This window comes from Diprion similis, chromosome 14 (genome assembly GCF_021155765.1).
Source record: "Diprion similis isolate iyDipSimi1 chromosome 14, iyDipSimi1.1, whole genome shotgun sequence".
NCBI lineage: Eukaryota > Metazoa > Arthropoda > Insecta > Hymenoptera > Diprionidae > Diprion > Diprion similis.
The window spans coordinates 7,520,762-7,542,510 of NC_060118.1; the positions used below are offsets into that span (position 1 = coordinate 7,520,762).

At 31.7% G+C, this 21,749-nt stretch overlaps 1 protein-coding gene across 5 annotated transcripts in view; it reads right to left on the minus strand.

Annotated features, from left to right (window-relative positions):
- Positions 1 to 7,905: 7,905 nt before the first annotated feature.
- LOC124414955 (FERM domain-containing protein 5) overlaps positions 7,906 to 21,749 on the minus strand; it is a 38,190-nt gene continuing 24,346 nt past the window's right edge. The window contains exons 6-13 of one of the 5 annotated variants that reach the window (XM_046896148.1): positions 16,920 to 17,072; positions 14,913 to 14,927; positions 13,627 to 13,715; positions 11,295 to 11,527; positions 10,926 to 11,090; positions 9,919 to 10,044; positions 9,529 to 9,708; positions 7,906 to 8,789 (exon numbers count right to left, since the gene is read on the minus strand). In XM_046896148.1, coding sequence (XP_046752104.1) covers positions 8,398 to 8,789; positions 9,529 to 9,708; positions 9,919 to 10,044; positions 10,926 to 11,090; positions 11,295 to 11,527; positions 13,627 to 13,715; positions 14,913 to 14,927; positions 16,920 to 17,072 — 1,353 coding nt within the window. In that variant the 3' untranslated portion in view covers positions 7,906 to 8,397. Of the gene's footprint in view, positions 8,790 to 9,528; positions 10,045 to 10,925; positions 11,091 to 11,294; positions 11,528 to 13,626; positions 13,716 to 14,912; positions 14,928 to 16,919; positions 17,073 to 21,749 lie in introns of all 5 variants that reach the window. The other 4 variants (XM_046896149.1, XM_046896146.1, XM_046896147.1 and 1 more) reach the window with 4 other exon arrangements.

Consider the following 21,749-nt stretch of genomic DNA (forward strand, 5'->3'; position numbering starts at 1 on the left):
TAAAAAAAATATGAAATATAATTACTCAATATCGTAATACAAAATGTGTTTTCCAATACGATACTATTATATACAAACTTAATCACATTATTAAAAGAAATGTTATAATAAAAATATTTTTCTCAACCTTAGTTGATTTAATTTTCTATCACGAATTTTTAAATTCAGCCTATTAGACCATCTTGCAGGATCAACATTCGGCCATTATTTGTAGACCAGCCTTAGGTATCGTGCCCCCTTAATCCGAGCCTGGTCACACATGAGATAAGAATACGGTTGCGGATTACTGAAACGCCGGAGTTATTTCCACACTAACGTGTCTTCCGCATGCTTATACCTCTCTAAAGAATATCGGTTTTCATGTAAGAACAAGAAAACTCTTTACGTCCGCTGCGGAAATTCCAGCATCGGTTTTACGCACAACCTTCTGGCAGTGCTGAGTAAATATCAAAACGTCTGGTTCAACTACACACGGATTATCCATCCCAGTCTGAGTTTATGTAAACGAAGAGAACGCGGATGAAAAACCCGAATCAAAGTGTATCAATTGAATTGAGACAATGTCCATAATCGAGAAACTTATAAGATATAAAAATCTACGAGCTGGTTCGTATGGGAAAAACTAAAAATCAAAGAACCTTAACGAGTCACATCAATGATATCATATATCAGAACAAGAATATCTGCTTCGAAGTAAGTAAGTTAAATGTATCACTTGAGTATCTGTATGTGTATCATACGTCACTTTTATACGTTGATGGCAAAAAATAGTATCTTAGTCAGTACCCGAAGGCAATAACATAATTAAAACTGCACGTATACAACTTTCTGCAATAACTTGGCGCAAGCCAGATTAATACTGAAATACGCGAACTTCAACACCGTGAATTCATAACACCGTATAATATAAGGAAAATACTATTCTTTGATTAAAAAAAAAAAAAAAAATGTAACCGACAGGATACATACACTCGCGGTTATCGCTAAAAAGAACGACGAATAAACCATGTTACTAAAGATAAAATTATTTAAATAAACTTCGACTTGTTGATCGGTTGAATTAATCTTATATTACATCAAGATTTCAAGATTTTAACGACGATAGAACTACTTTCTTCTCTTTGCGCAAGACGTAACTTTTCAAAATTCGACTAGATTGATAGGTTAGAATCTGTTCGAATTAGTAGTAGAAAGTCTTGCTTTAATGTTTTCCATGAGCGGGTAATGAGAACGGTAAAATAAGAAAGAAAAAAAGTATATCGCAATATTAATTTAAGCATCCTAATATAGTTTGGCCGCGATAAATGTGATTGCTAATTCAAGGTCTACCGTGCCTCGAATATGTGTAACGTTCGTTCGCAATTGAAATGCGAGAAAGCCGTTTAACGGTGATGATTACCCCCCCAGAATCGCATGTATTAACGCCAAATGTTACAGTTGCGCCAAATTCGCAACTGTAATAACAAGTGCTCAGTTGTTACTCCACCTGATTCGAACTTAATCATGTTTAAACTGCCTATCCTAGATTATTGAACACCGCATAGTTGAGCTGAATTCGTTGCAAGAAATTAACTCGATAAGAAAATTCTGATAAGTGCAAATGCTAAATTGCTCGTAAAATCGTCGTTCGATTGATATATGTTTTTGATTTTTCATTTCTGTTTAATTGTTTCTACTCATTCAGCAATTATATTGAGATATTCACGGATTGAACCTTGTTTATATATCACGCACTTAATATTTGCAGTACCGTTTTGGGAAACGGTATATAACCGCACGTGTTGCAATAAATTTTTACACAGTATTCTGCTGTACGTACATGGAATGGCAACGTTACTCACTGACCGCCGATTTCTGTTTAAGACGGTGTAACAGTCCTACCCTTACCGACCGAGTAGACTCCTCCGTTTTCTTAATATATTAAATAAACAAACGAACGGAATGGGTTGAAATTTCGAAAAAAAAAACGGACTCATGTTTGAATTCGTGCGATCTTTCGTTCGCTATTAATTTACGTTATAAGTAAAAACTCCCAATATTGAACATAACGTATAATTAGATGTGTAAAGACGTAAACATACTTTTATTCAAGACTCAACCATAATGTTCACTTTTTTTACCTGAAAAGCGGGACGAAAGTGACTTATTATTCCCACTTCACTTTTTTCCCTCATCTTTGGGAAAAAATGACAATTCCAAAAGTGGCATTTTTCGCAAATATGAGATTGCATGGAAAATTAAAAATTCATTTTTTTTCAAATTTACTGGTTAAAACATCTCCGAAACTGCAATCTTTCAATTTCGATTCAGTCTTGCGATAATTAAAATTAAAAAAAAGTCATCAGAATCCTCAATAAATTTGATAATTTTACAGCTGTTGAGCGGCTTCATTCGTAACGAAAAAAATTATACATGGAGGAAAGAATTAATTTATGTACACGATGTATAATAAATATGCATACATACATGTATTACGTACTTGAACACAATACAGTGAACACGAGTTCCAAATTGTCTTTTTGTATTTTTTCAACTTTTTCCATTTTTTCTATTTCTTCTCTATTTTTTTTTCTTTGTTTCACCCATCAAATAAGTTTCAAACGACTCACATTGATAATGACGACACTAACACGTGCAGTTAGAAGCGTTAATGAAGACAAATTTTCATAATTCATGTATACGTTTTTGATCATGTATTTTTTAATGGGAAATTTCAATAAATTCACATAATTAGAAGTATTTGACTAGCAACTAATATTACACAAGCATATCGATGCAGATTATTGGAAATGTCGGGGATTGATAGAAAATTCTTTTGATCATACTTGTCGTCGCAGTTTTGTTTACAATAATTCGAATAAACTTCCATATGAGAAATAAAAATAAGAAAAGTATAGTAAAGTTAAAGGGAAAAACCTGAACATGAAACAACAATAAGATCAGGTGAAACATGTTTAAAATAAAAACATATATACATAAATATAGAAATACGTATAAAAATGTGTAAAAATAATAAAGTATATAATATACTTGTGAAATCATATTTCGATAAATCGTTCAACGTTTTAATTGTCAATAAATTTCGTTGATTGTATAAAATAATGATTGTATATTATTTATCGTATCATTGTCGTGAGAAAAATTTTCATGTAAGTACAATTTCATGTAGCTACTAGTATTTGTGTATTACAAATAGTGTTCCTTTGAGGCGAGAGATTGAGATTTCTATTACTGATATGTCAGCTAATTAAGCGCCATATACTATTCAACGTACGTATATCCTTTATATAGAAACGAAATGAAAATCTTTCGGCAATAGTAATATGTTACGTATAATTCCATAACCAAGCTAATTTTTTTTTTTTTTTTTTTTTTTTCACACCCTCTTTACTTGTTAGGTAATTTTGTTATATTATATTTATTTACAAATACGTTGATCAATTGAAAACTCATTATAGAAACTTACTTATATGATTTATAATTGTATTAGTATGTGTTTCTACATGTACCCAGCTAAAAAATCATTTTGTACTAAAGTTAATATATATATATATATATATATATCTATAGTATATCACACGAAAATTAAACAGCCTATTATTCATTATGTTAATAATAATTTGTTACGGGATGTTATAAGGTATGTATTTCGTGAACGAGTAAAAAGAAACAGAACAAAACAGAAAAAAAAAAATTCAACAACGTTATAACGTTCAAGCCGAGAATCCTGCGGTACGTAAATAATAATAATAATAATAATAATAATAATAATAATATGTATACAAGATTAGTTAAGTCAAGATTTACAATTCTTATGTCAATTGCTAATAAAATCAATTGAATAGATTGCTGATCTTCGATCTATATTTACATAAATGTGTCTGAAGAGCTGAAGAATACGAAATTACTACATGCTTGCCAATGTTAATTAACGTTGATGATTAGATTCTTGTTAAAAACCATCCAACATAGAGTTTGGAATTCTGTAGTATACCCAGCTGATGTCATACATATACATAACACAATCGCGACAGTTACGTACATAAATGAAATTTTTTAATTATCTTTTTTTACCTTTTTTGTTTTGGTTTAGTGTTTTTTACAACGCAAATGACGAATTCCTACGTAAATAGAAGTATATATACATATATGTGACATATATATATATACTATACTTATACAATATAATGTATACTGTTACTATTGTTGTTGTTGTTGTTGTTATTGTTGTTGTTGTTAGAATTATTAATATTATTATTATTATAACCATGCAAGATTGCGTACAAATTATGCTATCAATGATTATACGTGTACCTCAAAAGCGTTTGCTGTTTGTTTGTTTTCATTTTTTTTTTTTTATCTGCTAAACTTTCTTAGAAATCTGAATTTTAATTTCTTTTGGCTTGAATTTTTTTTTTTTTTTTTTTTTTTTTTGTGCTCTTCGTCTTAGCTCTCACCGAAGTGAAATGTTCAAACGAAAGGCAGTTTAGTACCATTCAATCAGTAGTTAAAGATTCCTTGATCTATGAGTTAAAATGTTGTTTGTTTTTAATTTTTAATTTTTTTTTTTTTTTTTCTCTGTTCGACTGCTTTGATCGTTCGTCCTGTATCCTTTTGCCAAAACCATTCACCCCCAACAATTATTATATGGCCTATTATAATGATTATAATAGTATTAGGTATAGTTATTAAGAAGCGTTTTCTAGTAATTATATATTTTGTCTCTTTGTTTTGTTGTGATGTTTTCGCTGTTATTATTTTTCGTTCTTGAAAATAAAAATAAATAAATCATCACACACATATACGTTTGTATTGTTACATGTATGAAATTTGTTGTACCGCAGTTTTTGCAGCAGTTTAAAATTATTATTAGAAATCAAATATTTCCCCCATAATTTGCATTTTCCTCGATGTAGCGCTCTGTATTTAACTGTAATTTTTACAATTCGAAATATTCTCAAATCTCTTCATTCGTTAATCAACAAATTTTCAATCTTTCGTTTTCTCATCACTTCTCTATAGTGAAAACTGTACGCGGGCGAATTTTATTATTTTACTTCTAGATTGTTTTATTTTCCTTGTCGTTCGATAAGGTTAAAAATATTACATCGATTTTATTCAGCGCTTCAATTGCGAAAAATGCTTAAGAATTGTATCTTCGCAATTTTTATGCCATACGACTAATTTTATTATTATCAATAGTATTATTATTATTATCAATATTATTAGCATCATTTTTTTTTTTTTTTTTTTTTTCTTCACCACTTGTAATAATTAATCACTATACACAGGTGATACAGCAGGTATACAATGAATTACCTATTTTCGATTTATTCAACTTTCCTTCATACTTTTCTTCCGGCAAAATTTTTCTTTAATTCTTTTTGTTTTTACAACTAGATTCATTATAATTATATTGCAATTGACATTCGTTTACATCTATATATTATTTATACAATTTCCCAAGTACAATTGTACAACGTTTCTAAGACTTGATATTATTCGCGTGAAATATTTAGCGGTTGTTTTTTTTTTTGGGGGGGTTGAAGAAGGGTTGAAAAATTGGTCGCAATTATTTTCAATCTTGTTTATTTTAATTTATTTTTTTTTTTTTTTTTTTTTTTGTTTTGTTCTCCTTTCTTAAAAAACAGGGCAAAAAAGCAATTAATTTCACCGACAAACACAGTCAGGCTACGCGAATTATTCAAGTCGAAGAAACACCGTGCGTGTAAATATATTATTGAACTATAAAGTTCCTATTAATCTATACAGTTTTGCATGAAGTTTTGGCATCTCAATAATTCGCCTCCTTTTCGAGCAGAAATTGCAAATTAGGTAAGAGAGAGAGAGAGAGAGAGAGAGAGAGAGAGAGAGGAACCGGATGAAATATAGTTTTCAGATAATTTTATATAGAGATTATATAATAAGTGCGCTCGTTATATCGGAGACGAAAAATTGTTTTAAAAAAGATTTTTAGTACAGCGTAGGCACTTGTAGGAAATAAGGTCAGTCCGAAAGTTTTCACGGAAAGAAAATATCGATGTCGTAGCAATCGTTCGGGGGTTTTTTTTTTTTTTTTTTTTTTTTTTTTTTTTTTTTTTTTTTTTTTTTTTTTTTTTCCAAGTTACACGTTTAAGTCTCAAGACAATCTTTTCGCAATTATGAACTCTGGCGCTTGAACGATTTTCACAAACACGAGATACAATGACAGTTTACAAAGATTCGTCTATTTCATTAATCAAGGTTTGTTATGTGTTTACTTTTTTTGGTTTGTCATATTACAGACACAAAATATGAGAGAAGAAAAGTATTTTTTTTTTTTTCTTTTTTACTAGCTCGATGCAATTTAGAGCTGACCCATTGATTTGTGACAGGTGTTTGTTTTTTTTTTTTTTGTTTGTTTTAATTTATTTTAGCTTGCGGTAAGGAGAAATTTTCTGCTTCGGCGTGCTTATGAATAGGGGGGAAAAAAAAAATGAATCCATATCTTTTACGAGAACTGAAAGTGCGATTGGTTTCTAGGTAGCGGCATTTACTATAGAACAATTTTAATACCTTAACATTTTCTTATCATTAGCTCCGACGATTTAATAAAATCACCCTAAGTATCCTCGGTGAATATTTTTCCCTTGCAAAGTTCTGTAGAAATTTTTTTTTCATGAACTTGGGCTTACAGAGACATTAGATTGAATAAATTTTGCCAATTTTTTTTTATGAACATTTGTATCTGGAAAATCATTACATTTCTTTGAATGTTTTTTCGCTACCGAGTTTCAATCCAAAAACTTATGCAAATATATGTTGTTTTTTTGATTGTTTTATTTGTTTATTTATTTATCTTTTTTTACCGTTTTTGCGGGTTAAACCTTCTAGTAAATGAAAGTACATTTCACCGATGAATACCTATTAAAAAAAAAATCAGATCTACCAATTACGTAAATAATATTTTGCTCTCTTATTCTTCATCACTTCGTTTTACACCTTTTTCACAAATTATTCTTTATTCACTTTTATCGCATTACTCTTGAACGCTTCGTGGACTAGAATATAAAATATAGATTAATATTAGTGAATGAAGGCAAAAATGCATCGACAAAGAAACTTTGAATAAAAAATTGATTGGAAAAAAAAAAAAAAAAAAAAACAAGAGCGAAGCAAAAAGATAAAGAAAAAAAAATACAATTCGTTTATAAAATCATTTACATACGTAACTCTGTGTGTAGGTAAAATCAGGAACCATAAGATATGATTTAAAGAAAATAATAATATATTATATATAAATATATATATATATATATAATTATGTATATATAAATGTATCTGTATAAAATAAATATACTAAATGAATAAATAATAGTTAATAATATGCTTGAGAGGCGGCAAGAAAACATTTTCAAACTTAGTAAAGATATTAGGTACGGATAGAATGGCGTGTAATGATAAATGAATTCTAATTGAATCTAAACTATACAGTTTTTCTATATTCATTTAAACGAAGCACATTATATTTTTTTACTCTGTCATGCCATCTATTTTCTGCGATAAAAACGCATAGTCTTAAATTCTACGTAGTAATTGCTTTTCGTTGAACATTAAAATTACCTAACATTGCTATAACGATTAATTCTATTAAATCATTTTTCATTACATCATCTATTCCTCAGTATCCATTTAACGATAAAATAGGGTAATTTTTGTTCTATAACGCGTGCGTTTATATATTATATAGTTAGTATATTATACGCATTTGCAGTATTTTAAATAATATATGTCCACGATTTTAGAAATTTTCACGCCTAATTATTCTGCTTAGAATTTAAAAGGAAATAAATAAAATTCATTCTTCTTATTGTAAGCAAAAGCCGGACAACGCGCGAGCAGATTATTTGTTAATTTATTTTCTTCTTCAATTAAATCACAGCGCTCTTTTTCTAACCCTCATGAGAAAATCTTATCAGCAATTTCGCAACAGGTATAGTAAATAATTCGCAAGCCACAATCGACCAAATTCAAAATAAGATTGGCGTTAAAATTAAGCAATGTCAATATCTGCGGATGAAAATTTAAGAAGTAATTGAAACTCGGAAGTTTGGTCACTTTGATAGAGGGTGAAAAGATACAGCGATGGAATTCGGATTCCAGTTTTCGTTTAACGTTGCAAGTTACAGGCATCGTGAAAGCGTACAAACAGCCTAAAAGGAAAAATATTAATGCGGCGATTGACATTGAAGTCGTCGAACTGATAACATAGTACGTTGATTTAGATTTGATTAGAAGTATAGCGGTCCGATTTACCGCACAATCTATTATAATAGTAAACCTATCTCGTCCCTGATTAAATTGGCACTGTCGTTAAGAGTTTAGATTATGAAAATTTTTCTCATATCGTAGACGACATCAGAACAGGCCAAATTTGCTTTTTAAAAACTCCCTTATAGGTGCGTAGCACTGATTCCTAAGAGCAACCATTTCCGGTGTCTTTCGCATGCTGTTAAACAGCGCCGTATCAGTTTCGAATATCAGCACCGTCACAATGCAGAGTACAACAATGGTCAGCATCAGCGCCGGGACGAAAATTTTTATTACGTGAAGACGTTTATGGGACACTTTTCCCGACCCCTGAACTTGTAAGCATAATTTCGAGTTCTGCAGCTTCTGCATCTTCGGCACAGGCGTCACAGATCTACTGTGAGGCTTTCCTGTCGCATCTAATAGCTGGCTTTCGGATGACGAATGGTCGAACGAATCCCTGAAGTAATAGTCATTCGTGTCCGCCTCGTCTGCGCCCACTGCAACAAGCATATCAATTTCTATATTTATTATGAAATTGAGGGTCTCTCGTCTTCTTTTTCCCTTACGCTCTAAAGGATTTACAGCAATTCTTGAACGAGTCGAGACTGGTTTGTTCATCGATATGCCTAGGGTACCAAGAACTGTGGAATCGATTCTATCTACGAAAAACACTTTAACGATAGATTGTTCTTATTTAGACAGAAGATGATTTGCTTACCGTTATCAGTTTCAAGAAAAACAAAGACGAATATTTCATAGGCACGAATTTTCAACCTTATTGTCTAAAATGGTAAAAATTCGTCGGCGCGTCAAGGCAGGATTTACATCTCTGAGATGGTCGTTACATAGAATCCAGCTTTTTTCATGTTATAATATTTACAATTACACAATTTATATGAACTGCATTTCCTTATTATGGCGATACAATTATATTTAAATCAAGGGACTTGATGAAATCTCGTGATATGTTTATAAGTCGGTGAGCTGAATAAAGGAGTTTCAAGACTCGTCATTGTGTATGTTTAGTAACGAACGACAAGACATGCGAAGTAAGAAAGCCTACGAGCTGTTGATAAGAAAGAAAAACCAAAAAATTTATACACGAATAATGTAACACGTACATATAAAATATGAGGAATAATTAATAATAGTAAATTACAGACAGAGAGAAAGAGAGAAAAAAAACTAATCGAATATATAGAAAAATATATATTTATACAAATTTACAAAGCTCACCTGTGTTCGAAAGAGCATCACCGTCCGTAAAGTTAATTCGATTTCTCCCCGGTGCTGGATCGTCTATCTTTGGGTTTACCTGGAACTTCCTCATGCCTGCGATATCCTGGAGATTGGAATCGTCGAGCAAATGCCTGGACGAGGAAGATAGACCTCGGCTCAAATCCGTTGGGGCAGAGTCTTTGGATAGGTAAACGTTACCGTTCAACTTTATATTTGAAGTTGAGTTGATAGTCGATGAATTTGGGCAAGAAGAAATTCCATTTGCCAGTGTTTTTGACGTTTTAACAATGAGGGCCGTGGATCTGACGACTTTTGGACTTTTTTCAAATGAATCTATCTTTTGCCTCACCAGTTTATCGATATTTTTGCCACTTAACTCCTCCGTACCTATCACTATTCTCTGACTGTACAATGGCGGTGCCTTGCTGAACGTCGTCTTTGCAAATTTCAACTTTTTCACCGGCTGTATCTGTTCGCCGGCTGCGTTCGCATGCGAATCATTCTCGTCTACGGCTAAAGAACAGAAAGAGAAATAAAACAAATAATAATAAATGAAAATCTAAAAAAGCCTAGGAGTAAAAAGCAAGACTTTGGTTCATTTCTGCAACCCGCTTAAACTTATCAATAATTATATAATCGACACAAAATTTTGCCATGACAATAAGCTTGATAGTGAAAAACGTTTCGTCATGCAACTAATTTCTGGAAACTCAAATAATGCTCCTAACATATCCGCGCTCAATTTCAATGCATCGTTTTCTCTTTAAACTCTAGATTTGCTAACCGTTTCTTCATTATTTTCTCGTTTTCACTACGGTACATACCTTTTCTCTCTGAGACGTGTCAGTAATAAATAGAAAAAAATAAGTGTTCGATCCGACAAAAAAAATGTAATCAGAAAACGAGAAAAAAAAAAACAGAAAAAAAAAACTGCAGAGATTATGATCGTTACTAATTTGCAGTTTTAAAAACTTAAGTTTTCTAAAAGAAAATCTCCAACTTGGTGAAATTATTGTTAAAGAGAGAAAAAAAGAGAACCGAGTATCGAAAATCGTGAACATGTGAAAAATTTTGAAAGTGATAAGTGAATATATAAGATAACTAATTAAATTCAAGATACTATGTGAACATTATATACATACATATGTATAAATGTGTATACTAAAACTATACAATATATATCTACAAACAGTGTTTTATACTTTCCCATAAAATTTCCTGACAGCAGCCTGGTTCTGCTTTTTCAGGTTTTTCATATAATTTTGAACGCGGTGAAAAAATCGAACACCTTGCTTAAACCCAGTATGGATTCAAGGGGACGAGACAATTTGGAACGGTGTTTAGAGATCGAATAACAAGGATGAAAAAGATGGGGAAAAGTGGCGGCAACCAACCGTTATTTCGACGAGCGTGAATCTCTTGATCTTCCGACACCGTCTCCAACAGAGGCAGAGTGTTGTCTGGGCAGTACGGAGAGCTGAAAGGAACTCCGCCACTTTCACATATCCCAGTACCGTCGAGACCAGCACTATGACAACTCCGTGGCAAGCTCGAGTATCCTGTTGATTTTCAAAACAACAATTTTATATAAGCATCGTTGGTATGAAATAGAAATGAAATATTTCTATACCTTGCAAAGGTATTTCTATATTAAATTTATAAACTGGTAGGAAAAGATAAGATGAATCGGGGAACTTGGCTTGATCCGGATAAATTTATTCAGTCAGTGTATAATTGCATTATGTTACGAATAAACTGCTTACGAATTTCGACCAAATCTTGACTGGGGGTGCTCGGCGTGGCAGGAACGCTGCTCGCCTTTCTTCTGAGACTAGATGTGCGTGCGTTACCACGTTGAATAGCAGGTTCCTCCTTTCGAAGCGGACCCGTCTCTTCGAGAACTTCTTTCTCAGTGCGACCGGTGTACTTGAATTTAGTGCCCCATGAAAATATGGAACCGCCACTAACCACAGGAGCGTCGGAAGCCCGGGGTAATCTGTTGATGAAAATTGAGGTCAGGACCGTAACTGTAGTGCTCTCACCTCTTGTCACAATTATAATCAGGTCTTTCAGCCAAGTTTATGGATATATCAAATGATATGCCTCAATAATTAGCAATTTAAAGAAATTATATATGAGAAAGAAGTTTATCAGTACGATGTAATCGTTACATGACCGTCCAAGAAATCTGTATCGATACTGACTTTCGATGTCTTTTCTTTTTTCTATGCTTCTTGTAGAAACGTTTCATAATAATTATTTGTTTTCATTTGCAAGCAGAAAAATTTGCACCTTTGATTGTCAATCGTATCGATATATATATATATATATATATATATATATATATATTCGAATACTATTATACAATAGCGGTTTGAAATTACTGGAGTGTAAAATGAGCGAGAAGGTGATAATTGAGGTATAATTAGGGAAATTAATTCCAACAAAGAACTGGAATATCAACAAGTATTCGCGTGCGTTGCAGTTGAACTTTCTAACTGTGTGCAAAGGTGCAATTTTTGCCGCATATAATATACCTATAAAGTATCCGGCTTAAAAGCACTTAGCTCTAATTCGAACTTGCGGCCCATACCTATCTTGGACAACGGCCAAAACTCGCACCTCTTTTCGCCATTCCGGTCGTAAAATTCAATTTCAATATCAGTGGGTATAATATTCGAATGAATATCGAGATAATTCGAAAAAACGAACGAGAATGTAAAGGAGATTTATTTAGGTATACCTTTATTTTGAACGATGTTCCATGAAATAGAAGATAGTTCCAAGAAATTTTAATAACAAGAAAGTCGCGAAAAAAGTTTTGTGTAAATAGAGTCGATTTTTTAAAAATTCGAACGGTGTTCTTATTTTTTTTTTTTTTTTTTTTTTTCAACGGTTTATGTTCTAAATGTATTAAAATTCCGTTCTATTTATTGTTGTTTCTTACTGCGATTCTTCGGCTTGTTCGAATTTGAACAAATTTGAAATGAAAAAAAAATTCGTCAAGTTTATAAACGCAGCGTTCCGAAATTATTTTCTCTGTCTCGCTTGTGAAATGAAAATGTTTTTCACTATAGATTGGATGACCATACATTCTAGGCTAGCATAGTGATACTTGAGAATAATGAATTCTATCGACTGAATTCTATCCTACTGGAAAGCTCCGATGGCAATTACGGTATTCTTTATTAATAGAATAATCTATACCAATATGCATCGTCTGTCTGGAAATAGTCTATATCTATTATTGAGAAGAAGAATAAAAAACTAAAAGTAAGGAATGGTGAAAACAGGGACGATACAATGTTGTAACTAATATACCTAAGAACACTATTACATGTATTAAATTTACTGATATATATTACATTATTTATCTAATTTAATACGATGTGTATGAAAATAAAAAGCTTACTAGAGCAACAAGGAGAATTCTGGGTACAGATTCGATTACCGACACGTTACTTAGTCAAAACACAAACCTTTTTCTCGAATGTTCAACGGTGGGGAATATCTCCACTTTGATTGACTGACTTTACCGATCATTGGATCATTTCGTTGCTCTACCTTACCGGCAATTCGCCCTGCCTTACCAAATTTTTTACCGACATTTAGCCAAGACACAAACCTTTTTCTAGAATGTTCGAGGATAAAGGATGTCTCCTTTATTGATCATAGGATTATTTAGTTACTCTACCTTACCATAGTTTCAATCCTTATCAGGTAAAATCCCTCGGTAATGCAGATCCTCGATCTAGTTCGATGAAGTACGCATGTAACTAATGCAGTTCTCGAGTTTTGCTCGATGATAGTTGAAACTACGATAATTCCGAGCGCAATTCCGAAGGATTTTGTCCGACAAGGATTGAAATGATGGTAAAGCAGGGCGAATTGTCGGTAAGGTAGATCAACGAAATGAACCGATAATCGGTAAAGTCAATCAATCGGAGTGAGGATGTCACCCACACTCAAACGTTCCAGAAAAAGTTTTGCGTCTCGTCTAAGTGAAGTGTGGGTAACCGAATCTGTATCCAGAACTCTTCTCGCTACTCTGCTAAGCTCTCTTAACATAAATGATATGGCCATTGTAATACTCACGTGAAAAATAGCATTTGTTCTATCGCACACCTCCAGACATGCCGACAACTCGAACCGGTTAGGCACTTAAAACCAACCGTGTGCTTTTTCTGAAAATTCGTGAAGAAGGAACAAAAAAACACACAAAACGACAACAACAACAACATAACAACAAGAACGCAAAAACACCCAGGAAAATTCTAGCTTCTAATGAAAACTACTCTTCCCTATGTGTGAGTAATATAATATAATATTTAAATAATTATCAATAATCACGGTATAATAATATTCTATACATTTGATTGTTCAAGTTACGGGGCTAATAACGATTATAATATGAAAATGTTTACTATTCTCTCTTTCATATCTATTTCTCCAACTAGTTTCTTATACTTGCAATATTTTGCATGACTATTTATTATATAAAAATATATCTATAAGAAAATCTACGTGTGTATTATATATGAAATCGATAAGGAAATGCAGGCTTCTTTTTTCTATACTTTTAATCAACAATTTATTCCTGGATTAAAATATTATAACAATATTAGATAAAATCAACGTTACGAGGCAGCTGGAATCAGGAAAAAAGTATATAAAAACTACAAAAAATCTTTATAGGTTTTCTTTACAGTCAGCAGGATTGTGGATATGTGGTGTATAATTGCGGGACACAAGGTGTAGGTACAGAATGGCGAGAAGTGCGATAACGAGATTAAAAGTTGCGCAACGTATCTTTTTTTTTTTTTTTTTTTTTACACTTATTTTCTTTAAATTTCCTCGTCAAGCTTTTTTTCCACCGCCGCTGCGGTAATGCGGACAATTCAATAAATATAATATATTACGTGTGCTCACTACTCACTTTTCGCATGGAATTTTCGCGAGGAAAAAATTGCGAGGTTTTCGACACCATCGGAGAGCCGCTTTTCTCTTCTTATAATCGTAATTATCATCACTTTCAGCCTGCATTTCCCTGAGCTTTGCTAAATTCTATTTTTCGTAAATCTCTCTTTTTTTTTTATTTTTTTTTTTTTTTTTATATTAGGTATTCAATTGGAATCAAGCACTGCGTGTAATATAATATTTTATTCGCATTTCATTATTGCATACTCTTAAACGATCATGGAAATTCAACCGATTTGATAGAATTTTGCGCCAAATTATTGTTCGCTAATAAATATAGTTCTTCGATCCTTACTTTCTCCGCACTTTTATGTGATAATTTTAAATAACGGTATATAACGGGTGAGACGATTTTCTCAAACGCGCGACTTCAACGACCGATTCAATAAACGCGACTGACTTACCTTAGTCCTCAAGTCCTGAGCAAAGCGGAATGCGAACAGATATAATTGAATTAGTTTAGCACTCAGACCACAATATACGTATACTGTATTATACATGTCTAAGTACAATGCACCGGTATTGTATCTACATATATTATATATATACATATGTGTACACTAGGGTGTCGCAAAAAACCGACTTGTTTTTTTTTTTTTTTGAGTCTCGTGTGACAAAGTGTTAATATTTGATGTTTTAAGAGCCCACTCCAAAGGACAGCTCAAAAAAAAAAATTTTACGAGGTCGCTCCAAATTTTTTTAAAAGTCAAAGATCGTCAAAAAATTATATTTTCAGTATTTTGTTTGATTTTTAATTCATGTCACATAAAAAATGCATTGAAAAAAGTTCAACAATTTATTACAGAATTCCCGATTAAACTATACGTAACGTGTATAAAATATATGAATTTACATTCATACGCCGATATGCATTATAGGTATACCTACACGTGTTTTACGATTGAACCGCATGCAGAGATCGGTTGAAGTGAAAAGAAAAAAGTCAAATCCACGATATGCAATATTTTTTTCTCAGGTATACCTATATTAGTATATTATACGTCTATAATGTAAGGCACACGTGCCTTAATGTGGGTATAGGATAAGTGTAGGCATGACGTAACTAATAGCACCTTATACTCCAGGTCAACCCTCCTCTCTATAGGTCTATATGTATACCGCATTCCGTCCGCCCGATACGCATGTAAATGGTGGTGTTCCACTAATTGTAAATAATTGTACAACAATTTCGTAATACATACATATATATATACATATATATATATATATATATATATATATATATATATATATATATATATATATCTGTAAAAAAAAATTTTATCTCTAATTTTTGAGAACTATTTTAATGTACGCAATATAATTTTTCATATATCGTTGTACGAGAGGCTCGAATTTTTATTTGATTTAAAAAAATTTTTTTTTTTTTATTCATCTATATTTCGCTATTTTTGTCCGAAAATTATTGACAATGACCGGCAAATTCGTAGCTCTGTTTTTTCGTTTCTTGTTTTTTGCTTCACACACGCTGTACAAATTTTTTTGTACGAATTAGGAGAAAAGAAAAAAAAAAAAAACTTCAAGATTACAACGTTTTATCAACTATTTTCGTGTGTTTTCCGTTCCAATTTATTTTCCAACAAACAACCGCACAAAATTGCAACATTTTGTCGAGTTTATTTTTTTTTTTTCTTTTCTTCGCCTTTGGTCATGTGAATTTATTCGAAATATGTATTCGAAAGTATATATATATATATTCGAAAGAGAGAGAGAGAGAGAGAGAGAGAGAGGAAATGAAATGAATGGAATAAAAAAAAAAAAAACATAAAAGAGGTGAAAACATGACTCGTTAGGTGATAAAACACGGCAGCTGCCGTACGGGTAGTGATAGATATCGCATGTCGTTTAATCGTAAGCGGCGATGAACGTAAAGCAAAAGTTGATCTATCTATCTATCTGTCTATCTATCATGCATCTGACTATCTATTCATCTCTATAGTCTAACTTATCGCGCACATTAATTTTACATGCACCATAAAACATTCTCAGCTTATATTTAATTAATATGTCCATATAATAATAATAATAATAATAATAATAATAATAATAATAATGATGATGATGATGATGATATATTAATTAAATATAAGCTCAGTATTTTCTTTCGTGCATGAAAAATGAATGTGCGCGACAAGTTAGACTATAGAGATGAATAGATAGTCGGATGTATGATAGATAGATAGATAGATAGATAGATAGATAGACAGAAATAGATAGACGTATGAATGGATAGACAGATAGATAGATAGATAGATAGACAGACAGATATGGATGGACGGACAAATGGATAAATAAATAGATAGACAGATATAGATAGACGGATGAATGGATAGACGGTTGAATAGGTAGATAGATAGATAGATAGATAGATAGAAAAGTAGTCCGCTTACCTCGTTAAACGTAAGATGTACAATAAACATCTTCCCCTCGTAATTGATCTTTTGTACTTCCGGCCAGCGGAAGTGATGCGTTTTCCGCGATCCTTGAAAGGTCAGAATGCCGCAGTGATTTATACCCAAGTACAGTTGAGACCCTCTGTGATCCTGCAATGTAAATACGTGAGAGATAGTGACGTTTTTTAGTATAGCAGTTCAAAAAATAAAAGAGGCTTATTATTATTGGTCATATATTTTATAGCATGATTTAGGAAGAATTTTGATTCTACCGCACCTATTATTGTCCAATTTGAAAATCTCACCTTTTGCAACACGGTAAACCAAACGCGGAAGGTCAAATCACATGAATTTTATGCCGAGGTGTATTCGTGAGTAAAATAAATCGTGATCTCAACTAATTTTAACATTATATCAGAAATAAAAAAAAAAATAAGAAAATAAAAAAGCTGTCGAAATGAAAAAATTTACACTTTGCAAAGTTTTTGCGTGCAGGCGAAACGAAAAAGTAGAAGAAGAAGAGAAGAAGATCCAAACACTGAAGAAGCCACAAAATAAATAAATAAATAAATAAACAAAATAAAAACAACAAACAAATAATCATCTCAAGAGTAGATGAAAATCGAATTTTACAATTCAGCTAATAAAACTATTCCAAAAACATAATGATCGTAGGAAAAAGACCAGAGTTTGATTATTTCGAACGTTAGTAGAATTTCCAAAATTGTTTACAAATTTTTGACGTCTGAACTTGAGTTGTTCGAATTTCTTCCAAACTATATCCTGTTGTATATAAATAAAGTTTTTCTCATTTGCGTTGGTGATAATCACATACAAACAGTTTCTTTTCTTTCTCTCTCTCTCTCTCTCTCTCTTACATAACTTTTGATTCGTCTTTAATCGGTCCAACTGCACTTACGCCGGACACGGAATACCGATAGTCAGTAGACGTGTGTCAGTGTATGTATGATGGGGGCCAGCCGAGTTGCAGGTATGAGGTACATATAAGGTCGAGCTAAAAAATGCAAAGAAATTGATCTGCGTAGCTGTAGCGTGGCAAAGAAGCCGAGAACCCCAAGAGAGCTCGGCTCCCTTCGAGCGAACGGTCAAGGAAAATCGGAAGTCGAGGCTTAGCCGATATGCCTTAAAATAAAAAAAAATACGAATATATATATATATATGTATTTACCTACGTGTAGATTCAAAAAAAGAAAGAAGATAAACGGAAAAACGTTAAATTACAAACTTTTCAGCCCCGTTTGCAAGTACGTACCTGAGTCAGAAAAAAAACAAAAAAAAAAAATCAAACGAAATGAAATTCTGGATGCAATTGCGTTAACTTTTTTTTTTTTTTTTTTTTTTTTTTTTTTCATCATCAGAAGAAGAAAAAGAAGAAGAATAACGAAAAAAAAAAACTTGGTTTCTCTGCAGGCGACGATATATATAATATATTGAATATTTTCGAACTATCTCGTAATGGGAAATTTCTTTTTTTTTTTTTCTTTTTTTTTTCGATCGCTTTACTCAGTCGATGAAAGATTTTATTTACAACACGATGCATACGATTCATATTTAATTGTATACACTTATGTATGTATATACAAGCCTAGAGTTCTCACGTATACGTATCGTGAAGTATTGCGAGATACTATTTGGGTCAAGGTGCATCGGTTCTTAAGATTTTAGGATAGTCATTCGAATCAATACGAAGGAGATTCCTCGCGTAAGCATGCGTGTAGAAATTATTTACAAAATTCGTATACAATCAGTATTAATTTCAATCTTTAATACTGAAATTGAAAAAAATTCGATACGATAATAATTATTATAATCGAGGAATGTTGTTTGTTTTTTTTTCTCGTTTTTTTTTTCTTTCTTTTCTTGAAATCAAAGACACCATCGAAAAAAACCGTGCAAATTACAATTTTATAAAATTGTGTTTTTAACGAAATTTCTTCTTCTACTTTTTTTTTTTTTTTTATTTTATTTTTTTATTCACTTCGCGTATTTTCTTAGGTTTGTTATTTGAATTTTTAATTGAAAAAAAAAAAAAAAAAAAAAAAAAGAAACTTCTTTTTCCGAAGAGACAAAGAGATCCGAAGGAATTTAGAATGGAATTTCGAAGGGAATGAAATTGGAAAATTTCGACACGCGCGCAAGCTCCGACGTTTGTAACTTCTTCGATCCTTCGTGAAAAAATAACCATCAGGGGTCTGCCGCACATAGTTGCATAAATAAATTCACATATAAATGTAAACAAATAATATAGTATCTATAAACATACGCCTGTGTGTGTATAATAAAATATAAACAAACTGAATTCCTGAAATCGGGTTGCGGAACTTTTTTTTTTTTTTTTTCTGTTTTTTTCTTTTCAATTTTCTCCCGCGTTATCCAAACTCGCGTTAACTGCATAAATATTTATCATCAAGTTGTATATACCAATTTCCACCCTGCTCGATTGGTGAAAAAAAAAAAAAACAAAAAAAAAAACCGAAAACTGATCGATCACGTGTTTGAAAATTTCATCATACATAAATTATATCAAAATCTAACGATTTTAATTGATTTTCAATCGATTAGAAACTAACTTAAGTATCGATGTACAAATTCTGATATTTTTTTGTATAAATAAATAAATAAAAAAGGTATCAATTTTTGGCCAACCGAATCCCTTAAAACCTGCATACATCTATGTATATATAAATACATAGGTATATGTATATACATAGTCGATGCCAGTAAAGATAGAGAGAGATAGAGAGGAAGATAATAGAGAAAGAGACCTACCGCAGATGCAAATTACCGTAGAGAATCGATTTCGCAATTCTGCAGCAGTTGCAGTATATATATGTATGTATATATATATATATATATATATACATACATATATATTCGAGGAATTCACGCAGTTTCGTAATTGTAAATTATTCTGTCTGTTCTGCTGCCGCTGCTAACAATTTACATCGTAGAATGTAACCAATCGTCCGTTCAATGAACAACCCTTGCAATTTCTCTAATCTCTAACGCTAGAGAAAAATAATTTTCCAGAAAAATAATCCCCCCCCCCCTCCCCCTCCCCACTTAAAGAAAAAAAAAGAAAAGAAAAACCTTGTCAAATGTTATTTTTCTCTTATTAATCATTGTTTCCTCAACTGAATTTCCTGTGTGTCAATACTTTTCTATACAATATATATATATATATATATATATATATATAGTATATGCGTATAAAATAATAACAATAATAATAATAATTCCTAAACAAATATTCATAATTCAAAAACAAATATCTTGCACAACGTTATTCGTGCGAATATAGAACGCTGTAATAAATCACAAGCAATATCTGCAGCGCGGATACGAGTCGCAAATAAATTTACTGCAAGGTGATGAAGAAAGTGTTGGAAAAATTCTAGTCGAGAGGATTTTTGCTGTGTATACATATATGCGTGTATATTATATATATATATATATATATATATATATAAGAAATAATTGTACAACAAATTAGTTTAAGGAGGTATTTTGGTATGGAAATTTGAATAAATGGCTTTCTTTTTCGTACATATTTTCAAAGTTTAGACCTTTAAAAATGAGCCTCTGGGAGGATTTTTCAAAATTCAAATTATTTTCGGTGTTACAGTTATTTTTCTGAAGCGCCACCAACTAAACCGGTCCGACTGGAACGAATTTTTAAACGCGTTTTTCTCGAAACTAATTTACTCGATACGGTTGACACGATATCTAAAATTCTAATGAACCGATTTACTTGAAATTTGGTGGAAATGTTCTTTGCATATATCTCTATGGTTGGAAACACGGATTTAGAAAACAAAAAATTTGTTAATTTTTTTTTTTTTTTGAAATTCGGAAAAGTCAAAAAACAGAGCACAAAAAGAATTTTTTTCAAAAATCGTCGGCATTTTGTGGAAATTTTTTTGTCCACCCTTTCCGTGCTCCGGACTATTGAGACGTCTTTACTGATAAAGAATTTCTTTGTATTGATGCAAATGTTTCTCTAAAGAGGCTAAATTCGTTAAAATATAAATCAAGTCAGATTTTTATAAAATTTCAAGTCGAACAGAAAAAAAAAAAAAAAAAAACAAGTGAAACTTTAAAACACATGTAAGTGCGGTGAAAAATTAAAGTTTTCGTGTACAAATCGCGAGATAAAAAAAAAAAAAAAAAATCATCCACAGTGTAAACGATTTCGTTTAATATGCGTAGAAATTTTTATTTCCGTACGAAATATCGTATATGCCTCTACGTAATTTGAAAAATCGAAATCGAAATCTGAATTGAGAAAAAAAAAGAAAATGAAATCTCGATAATTCCAAAAATTTTATTTCAAGCGTACGAAAACGTGTAAAATAAAATACTCAACTAGATCGAATGAAATGAAGAAGAATGAAGATAAGTTGGAGGAGAAAATGAAAAAAAAATGAAGACAAAAAAAAAAAAACAGGTCACGGATTCTTTCATTTTTTTCCGAAAAAAAAAAAAAAAACAAGAAAAATACAAAACTTACACAAAAGTTGGAGATTACATAGTCGATAATAACTTTCGGTTTCCCAGGAAGTACATGTAGAAAAAAAACGAGGGTTCGAAGGTTATCACTTATTGTAGGGTGAATGCTAGTATAGGAGCCCAGTATGTATATTATAAACTTCGTTTATCAAGAATCTCGCGATAACTTCGGAGTTTCTTGTCACTGTGCTTGAACGACTAACCTAACCGATAATGGGCCGAATTATACATGCGAATGCAACGTATAATAAAAAATTATACTATATATATGCAAAAATGCGTTTACAAAATATTGTC